Genomic DNA, 9451 nt, shown 5'->3' with positions numbered 1-9451 from the left:
GGACAGAACACATAGCAACTTCAGACTCTCATACAACTAGCTGTAATTGGTGCTTCTATTAGGTGACTGTGAATCTTCGATATCATCCTACTCTCAGCAATTTATACATTAATATTTGTCTTTGCAAGTTCCTAGAATAATTTGCACTGGCAGTGATTGAAGTGTAAATCATTGGATTATACCAAAGTTTGACAAAGTTTATCTGTCAACCTTCATGTTCAGAATGTGAAATCTGATCATGATGCCAAACCAAGGTTAAGTCTAACTATGCGAAGGGTGGAGGAGACCCTTGTCCAGCCAGATAGACTGATAAATGCAGAAAAAGACCAAGTATTTCACTTTAATTGATAAGAATAGAGAAATAACGTCCAGGTTTAAATTTAGAAAGGGGAAGCAGATACAAAGTTTATTAAAGGTCGTTAATGGGGCGAAGTGCAGATGATGAAAGTAAGAATGTTGCTGAGGTTCTGCAGGAACTGAAGCTATATTCGTGTTTACTGTAGTCCATTGGGGTGGGTGGGATATCCAGGGAGGGGTAGCACCTCTGGTGAAGGGGCTTGTCATGTCCATTCCAGGCAGCTCACTCACATTTGGTCCCCACCGGACACTGATCTCTCACCTGTGGCTCCAAGTAGCTGTTCGCATGCAACTGACCTCAGCCCATACACGACTTCAACGGGCGGCCTCATACTCCAGTGACATAGACACATGCCTGTCCTAGCATGCGCAGTCAGCTCCAGCAGACTGGCGGATGAGACTGAATGGCTAGGACGGAGGCTCTGGAATGCTACGTGGAAAGCGAGGGGCATGACAAGGCACAGAAGATGCCATGGTCATCCACTGAAGCCAAGGAAGACCCCAGTTTGTGAGCTTGGTTGTACTACTGGGCCTGGACTTCTGAGGTCAAGAGAGCGGAAGTGCCCCAGTGCAACGGCTAAAAGCTGTCCCACAGGTTTTCTGTCATTGTTGGACACAATGGGCAATCACCAAAACCAAAGTACTCCAGTATGCTCAGAGGATAAAGCGCACAGATGGACAGTAGTTGATATGAAGAGACACTGAGCAAGTAGGCTAATCTGTTAGTAATTTTCAATATATGAAATGCTTTGGAAAACAAGGACCCAGTTGTCTCCACTGATCTCAGAAAAAGATTAACAAAGATGTGCAGACCCATGTCTTTGGAGGAAAGTGGGCTGAAAGTAATATTTTCTGTGACCTGTACATCATGTCTGGAAGTTAGATATCTGGCTGAACCAAAGAGCGGGATGAATTGGATTATGTTGTACTGACCTAAAGTAAAACACACATGCTGGGCTCAAGGGGCTCCTAAACTGTTTTACAGATGTATGAATGATGAATGGCCTCAGTAGCGCGGCTAGGCCGTATCACAAGAGTGTGATATAGCAATTACCAGGTGTCTGCAGGTGGGCTGGCGTCGCAGGGCAGCTGCAGACTCAGAGATCCAGTGACCCAGGTTCAGTCCCGACCCGTGTGGGAGTCTGCATGGATTTGCCTCCTGTGCTCTATGTTCACGCCATACAGGTGGGTTAGTTGAACTGTGTCCCAATTAAATCAAACTGGACCATAACATCAGCTAAAAATGGAAAGCACTTGGGTGCTGATAAGAAGCAGGAATATTCACCGATTTGTGTTGGCCTCTTGTAATAGCAGCTGAAGACAATCAGTATAGAAGGAATCCAGCCTTAGACACAGGAAATTCTGCAAATGCTGGAAATCCAGAGCAACAGACACAAAATGGTGACCTGACCTGCTGGAGGAACTCAGCAGGTCAGGCAGCATCTATGGCAATGATAAACAGTTGAAGCTTCGAGCCAATTCACTTATTCAGGACTGGAAAGGAGGGTGGAAGACAGCAGAATAAAAAGGTGGGGGTGGAGGGGGGAGGAGGATGTCTCGGTGATAGGTGAAGCGAGGTGGCTAGGGAAGGTAAAGGGCTGGACCATAGGAGGAAGGGAGGAGCACCAGAGGGAGGTGATAGGCAAGTGAGAGAGATAAGAGGCCAGAGTGGAGAATAGAAGAGGAGGGGAGGGTGAGGGATTTTTTTATATACCAGAAGGAGAAATCAGTATTCATGACATCAGATTGGTGGCCACCCAGAATACAAGGTGTTGCTCCTCCACCCTGAGGATGACCTCACTGGGGCACAAGAGGAGGCCGTGGACCACCATGTTAGAACGGGTATGGGAATTGGAACTAAAATGTTTGGCCACCGGGAAGTTCAGCTTTCGGTGGATGGAGCAGAGGGGCTCAGTGGGTCTCACCAATGTAGAGGAGACTGCCCATATCATTTGCGACACAGCAGCACAGCAGATGACTTAACAAATTATTGACCCATGAAACCAGTGAAACCATTTCATCAACAGGAGATGTTGCTGATTATAACCAACTATAGAAATACAAACTTTTTTTAAAGAAGTTATACTGTAGACATTTCCCAGCTCAGAACAAAAACAAAATAAAATGGACACAGGCTTGTGAATGTGATATAAAATACATTTGTATTATAATAGTTCACAGTGGCAGCAATACTGTTGAATACATTCATTAAAATAACTTGTACTCAGATACAATGAAAGGAGACATGCTGTACATATACACACCATTAACATTAATCTGATGTGGTACTGAAGAAGCAATGTGACTAAATGCAAAGTGAAACATAAAAACGCCAATTAAATAGATCTGCAGGAGGAAAGGAGATGTTTAATATGAGCCCATTAAACCGACCCCTATTATAATATTTTAATTATTAGGGGCACTACTGTTGAATTTAATAATTGAGTTCTAATAAAGCTTGGACAGTGGAAGTTATATTTATTCTAGATGCTGGAGGGTCTTGTGTGGAATTTGCATTTTCTTTCCCAGTGGATACACGTTCATTAGTATCGCTCTGTGGGTCCACGGGGTACAGGTACAGGGCTAAGGCGGGCCTGGGGCCGCTCCCTTTTTCAATTCCCAGCCATTAGGTCGATTGGTTCCTGATAATCAAGATGGCTGCAGTAAAGGCTCGGAGTGCACAGGAAGATCTCAGAGCCGCGGCGCATTCCCTCTGCTCAATTCATCGGCTGTCAATTAGCAACAATAATTAAAATGGCTGGAATATCAGTTCCCTATCACTAAGGGTCTCTCCTGCTCGCAGTCTTCGACAAGCTAAATGTTAAGGCAAACCCTAATCAAGCTGTCATCACGATAAGACAATAAGCCTCTCCCCCCCCACACACACACACAAAAAAAATGCAGAAAATCATTAAAAATGTAAATATGAAATTTGAGGGAGACAGAATTGGGACGCTGTTTGGAGTTGAAAAAAAAACACTTCCAGTGCGAATAAAAATGCAAGCATCAGCCAGCGTCAAATAGCGTAAAGTTCATTTAAAAACATCCGAGTCACTGCCCGGACTGGTCCCACGCACAAGCACCCACACACAGATGCTACCCAGTAAAACGGCTTCAGCTTGTTGACACGTTTTCATATCGGTGAGTCTCCCGTCCAGATTCTGCTTCAACGACTAGGTGACCACAGTTCAAATCTCAGTGCATTCAATCTATCAGCTACTAGAAAGTCTTATTTTTACGCTTTCGTAAAGTTAACTTTAAATTTTAAGATTATAAAGTTAAGTTTTAAGATTTAAAATTTACGTTTTGTGAAAAGTCTCCAGAATTAGGGTGTCTCCTGCGGCATAGTTAATGCACCCATTGCCTTGTGATGATAACTAAGTGATCACTTACGGAGATATTGCTCTCTCTGCGAGTTTCCACCTGCGAAATTTGCCCCGTGTTGTTTGCACACTGTTACAGCCCACGCACGACGTGTTTCAGCCAGGTGCCGCCAGCGTTTTCGACTCAACTTCACACTTATGTTCAAATGAGACAACAAGACATCAATGGAGAGAGGTAGAGTGTAACATTTAAGGTCTGTAACCGTTCATCAGTATGGCTCAGTGGAAGGTACCATTAACTCGCTACAATTATTACCCTCTCGAAAGAAAAACGGGCCATTTTTATACTCTGCTGCTCTCAGAAAACCGGGAAGAGGGAGTCGATCGAGTTGCGGGTGGTGCCGTGTCACCCCCCTCTCCTCACCCCGAGTTCCTGTCCCTCAGTTTCTCCTGCAGCTGGCCGGTGCTGGCCGGTGCTTGCCGTCGGACAGTCCAAAGCGGGACGCGGACTGGGCCGGATGCACGAAGTTGATGCTAAACGTTTCTAGGAAGAGTAGTTTGAAATGGGGCTCAGAAGCAAATGTTTTAAAAAGTGAGAGGAAGCCGGGTCGGTATGAAACACCGACATCACATCGCGTTAAGATCTTCGGATTACGATGGGGGCCAGTTAGCGCGTAAATTCTTTTGGCTCAGAGCTAGAGTCTATGCCAGGCTTCCTGGTAATAAGAGGTTATTACGTCTTGAGTGTGATGGGGATTGTACGGTAGTCAGCTGGTTCGCCGGGCTGCGACTCCGTGTCGATGAACTTGTCCCTCAGTCTGACCAGGACAGTGAAGGACGTGGGTTTGATGGTTAGCCCGTAGTCGCCGTCCATGCTCAGCTTCTCCGAAGGGTTCGCCTCGAAGGTGCATTGGTGAACCAGGATAGCGGTGAAAAGGAATATTTCCATCTTAGACAGCTGCTCCCCGATGCACCTCCTCTTGCCCACCGAGAAGGCCATAACACTGCTGGTCAGGTCCCGGTTGATGGTGCCGTCCGCGTTCAGGAACCGTCCGGGGTCGAAGGTGCTGGGGTCTTTCCACTTGTCGCTGTCGTGGTTGACCGACCACTGGTTGATGAAGACGATCGTGTCCTGGGGGATGTGATAACCTTTGATATCCACCGGCGAGGTGGTGGCGTGCGGGATCGTCATCGGCACGAAGCTGGTAAACCTCAGCATCTCGTAGAGGAAAGCCTCCAGGTAGGGTAGGCGGGCTTTGTCGTGGGCGCCGGGCAGGCGGTTCCTGCCCACCACCTCGTCAATGTCCCTCTGGAGCCGGGCCTGTAGCTGCGGGAACCGGATGAGGTGGAACAGGACCCAACTCAGGGCGGTCGATGTGGTGTCCTGGCTCGCTCCCAGGATGTCAGTGATCGAGCCCTCGACGTGCTCCCGGCTGAGCGCTTCTTTGGCCGGCTGGTCCCCCTCCAGCGCTCCGATAAGAGCGTCGCTCATGTCCCGGGTGGTGCCTGGCCGGTAGGTGCACCGGTGCTGTTCCACTTTGGAGCGGACGAACTCGAAGAACTCGTCGTTCAATTGCTGGAAGTCGCGGTAGATGCTGCGCACCGGGTTGGGGAAAGTCTGGAGCCAAGGCATCGTGTCCACCAGGCTGCCGGCTCCCACTGTGCGGCCGAAGCGGTCGATCCTGACCAGCAGCTGCCGGAACTCCTCGTCGTCGTGGCTATAGCGGTGCCCGAAGCACAAGGCGCACATCACATTGGCGGCTGCCACCTTCAGCTCGGGGCACGGCTGGAAGTGGCGGCCACCTGCCCCCAGACGCAGGAAGACCCGCAGCAGGCTGCGAGCCTCTGCCTGGACATGGTGCTCGAACAGGCGGCGAGCCTGCCCGTCCGCCGTGGAGAAGAAGCGCACAGCGGACTGCTCCAGGCGCCGGTGCGCCTTCCACTGGCGGCTGTAGCGGCCGAAAGGCATGCTCCGTCCCCCGGCTACCTGGCGGAATGAGGCGAAGTCGGGTCGCCCGGCGAACTGGGCGCTGTGCTGTAGCAGCGCCTGGCGGATGGTCGCCTCGCCGTTCAGCACCACGATGTCTCGTCGTCCCAGGCGGATCTGGAAGAGGTCGCCGTAGCGCCGCGCCATTCTGCTGAAGGTCAGGTGCGGAGACTTGCCGAGTTGCATGGCGTTGCCCACCAGAGGCCAGGCGAAGGGTCCCGGCGGATGGCGGCGATCACCGGCCCCGCGTCGCATCCACCTGCACGCTTCCAGACAAGCCAGCAGGAACAGCGACACCAGCAAAAACGGCTGCACCTGTTGGTTCCAGTCCTCAGCCATGATCGGCTCCACGCCTCTCGGCGTCCCCGCTCACCTACTTTCCTCGCATAGTAGGTCTGCTGGCCGGCAGCTGGTCCCCGAAACTCACACCTCCAACTTCTGCCCACTCTTCCTTGCCGGCTCCACTGCCCGGTCCTTGCAGCCTTATCGCAGACTCTGTGCGCCGATCGCCTCGTTCCTTTCGCCGAGCTCGCTTTGGTTCTGTGCTCCCGACTGCTGTCAGTCGCGACCCGGCTTTTTCTCTGCATTTAAAGAGTGCGGGTGCTCCCCGATTCCCCTCCCTCTCAAACTCTCCGACTTCATTCACCCTGGTTTCGTGATGTCAAACCAATGGCAGTGAGGAGCTCTCGCTTTGGGAGAGCAAGCCGGACCCTTCCTTCTCCCCCAAGACAGGCGGATTTGTTTTATTATGGTATTTGACTCCACGACGCCAGAGAGGGAGTTGGAACCCCTCTTAAAGAAGCAACGCTAATTCAACGCAGTTTAAAGCGACAATATAGGTTCCGAGATATACAGCAATTTGCGATTCCATTAAACTTGTGATGGGGGGGGGGGGTAGCGGAGTGGGGGGTTTCTTTGGCGGTTCCAGACCAGCCCATTTCCCGGACAACTGCATTCCACTCCTATTAACACCGAAACACTTTTGTTTTAAGCGTTACACGGCAACGTAATGAATCCCGGTGTGTTTAAATGCAGTGGGAAATAAACGGGCACTCCGGATCCCAGCTGCAGACGCTTCCCCGGCCACATTTCTGGGTGTCTATCACCCCCGCTGCATTCGGGAACCTGGCTCACATCTACATCAATGAGTGAACCCGCTGCCTGGCCTGTGGAGTTCCTCCAACATTGTGTGTGTTGCTTTAGAGATTGGAGATTGTCCCAGCAATTTGTGTAAATAGTACGTGTTAGAGAAAGGAGAAGCTTTTACACAGCTCTTCATACCCAGTCACGTATTTGGAGAATTATAATAGCATTCCATTGAAGAGCATTGAGTTCACTCAAACAGCGCTGAACAACGTGGTTTTAGTGCTGTCAGAGTCACAAGGCTGTGGGTTCAAGCCCTGGTCCAACTTAGTTTATGCAACCGGTCATGGGTGGTGAAGCTGCTAACGGAGACGAGAGAAGTCGCTTGGACAAGCGTCAGATGGCTAGAGAAAGAAATTATTAACAGTACGCTGTATTTTAGTTGATAACAGATTGAAGGAAGAGCAAACATCATTGAGAGAAATGCTATTGATCTGGTTTCCACAAGGGGCTTACTCAGTCCCGTAGGATAGGCTTCTGCAGGAGTGGAGCATTTGGAAAGAAAAGGGAGTGAAAATGTGGACAGAAAATCAGCTAAGTAGCAGTGAAGGACAACAGCTATAGGAGTCTGAAGAGATTTGGCATGTCAACAAATACACTCAAAAACTTCTATAGATGTACCGTGGAGAGCATTCTGACAGGCTGCATCACTGTCTGGTATGGAGGGGCTACTGCACAGGACCGAAAGAAGCCTCAGAAGGTTATAAATCTAGTCAGCTCCAACTTGGGCACTAGTCTACAAAGTACCCAGGACATCTTTAGGGAGCGGTGTCTCAGAAAGGCAGCGTTCATTATTAAGGACCTCCATGCCCTTCTCTCACTTTTACCATCAGGTAGGAGATACAGGAGCCTGAAGGTACACACTCAGCGATTCAGGAACAGCTTCTTCCCCTCTGCCATCTGATTCCTAGATAGACATTGAACCCTTGGACACTACCTCACTTTTTAATATATATATTATTTGTTTTTTGCACCATTTTTAATCTATTCAATATACGTATATTGTAACCGACTTATTTATTATTACTAATAATTTATTTTGTTTTTTTCTTCTATATTAGGTATTGCATCGAACTGCTGCTGCTAAGTTAACAAATCTCACGACACATGCCAGTGATAATAAACCTGGTTCGGATTCTGAGGATACAAGGGAGTGTTAGCAGGACACGTTATATGTCTTATTACACATGGGACCTGAGTGTACATGGCACAATTGTTTTGGTGGATGTCGTGGATCCCATTTAAATTTTGATTTCATCATTTAAGTGAAGTTGGAACAGGTACATGGAGAGCTATGGTCCGGATTCAGGTCGATGGGGCTAGGCAGCTTAAAGGGCCTGTTTCAGAGCTGTAGTTTTCTGCTAGTCCCATTTTCAAATAAACAGGTAACACAAAACTTGGAGGAGTTGCTACCTGAGAGAGGGCCAGTAATGGACAGGGAGGTAGGGGGGCAGGTCAGTGGAAAGGGTGGGCAGGAGGCAGGCAAAATTTAATGCTGAGAAATGCAAAATGGTACATCTTGATGGGAACATTGAGAAGCAGCAAAAATATAAACTAAAGGGGTCAATTCTAAAAGGAGTACAGGTTTGGGAGGTAGGTTCAAGGGGTATGTGAGGGGTAAGTTTTTTTTTACTCAGAGAGTGGTTGATATCCAGAATGCACTGCCTGGTATGGTGCTAGAGGCAAATACAAATCTTCAGATGATTCCATTTATTATCAGAGAGTGTATACAGTATACTACCTGAAATACTTCACCGACATCCATGAAAAAAACCCCAGAAGAACTCAAAGAATGAACAACAGAAAAACATTAGAACCCAAAAGCCCCCTCTCCAAGCAAGCAGCAACCAGGATCAACACATCGGCCTCCCCCCACCCCCCATTTCAGCAAAAAAAAGCATCAGCCCCCACCACCCTCCAAGCAATAGCAAAACACCCAAAGAGAGACCATGATCTGACACTACATTCGAGGCTTTTGGTTAGGAACATGGATGTATGGAAGATGGAGCGAGATGAACATGGTGTAGGTAGGAGGGGTTCGTGTCTGGGTGTTCTTAGCCGGTTCAGCACAACATTGTAGGCCAAATGGCCTGTTCCTGTTCTATGTTCTGTATTGTGTGTTGCACCAGATTCCAGTCGCTGCTATCTCTCTTAGTGTAAGTGAGTGTGTGGTAGTCGATGTGAACTTGATGAGATGAAGGGCTTGTTCCAAGTTGAATACCCATGACCTCTCCCATTGGGTACTGACTCATCTGAGGAGCGACTGGTGCCTCTGGACCTTTATTTGCTGGAATTTAGAAGAGTGAAGGGGGTTCTCATTGAAACTTATCAAATGTTGAAAGGCCTAAATAGAGCAGATATGGAGAGGATGATTCCTATAGTGGGGGAGGGGGGTTCTAGGACCAGAGGGCACAGCTTCAGAATAGAGGGACACCCAATTTGAACAGAGACGAGAAGGAATTTCTCTAGCCAAAGGGTGGTGAATCTGTGGAATTCATTGCCACAAGTGGCTGTGGAGGCCAGGTTATTGGGTGTATTTAAGCCAAAAGTTGATATGTTCATGATTAGTCAGGGCATGAAAGGTGATAGGGAGAAGGCAGGAGAATGGGGTCAAGGGGAAAATGGATCAGCCATAACGAAA

The 9451-nt window shown here is 48.7% G+C and overlaps 1 protein-coding gene across 1 annotated transcript; it reads right to left on the bottom strand.

Moving 5' to 3' along the window:
* Nucleotides 1-2493: 2493 nt before the first annotated feature.
* On the bottom strand, nucleotides 2494-6382 carry cyp1c2 (cytochrome P450, family 1, subfamily C, polypeptide 2). Its single transcript, XM_073040342.1, has one exon. The coding sequence runs from the start codon at nucleotides 6004-6006 to the stop codon at nucleotides 4414-4416; it is 1593 nt and encodes a 530-aa protein (XP_072896443.1). The 5' UTR covers nucleotides 6007-6382; the 3' UTR covers nucleotides 2494-4413.
* Between the last annotated feature and the right edge of the window lie 3069 nt (nucleotides 6383-9451).

This window comes from Hemitrygon akajei, chromosome 3 (genome assembly GCF_048418815.1).
Source record: "Hemitrygon akajei chromosome 3, sHemAka1.3, whole genome shotgun sequence".
Classification (NCBI taxonomy): Eukaryota; Metazoa; Chordata; class Chondrichthyes; order Myliobatiformes; family Dasyatidae; genus Hemitrygon; species Hemitrygon akajei.
This window is presented reverse-complemented; position numbering and strand designations above follow the sequence as displayed.

Bases quoted from the DNA above. Each gene is read 5' to 3' on its own strand.
- cyp1c2 (XM_073040342.1), bottom strand. From the start codon at position 6,006: ATGGCTGAGGACTGGAACCAACAGGTGCAGCCGTTTTTGCTGGTGTCG.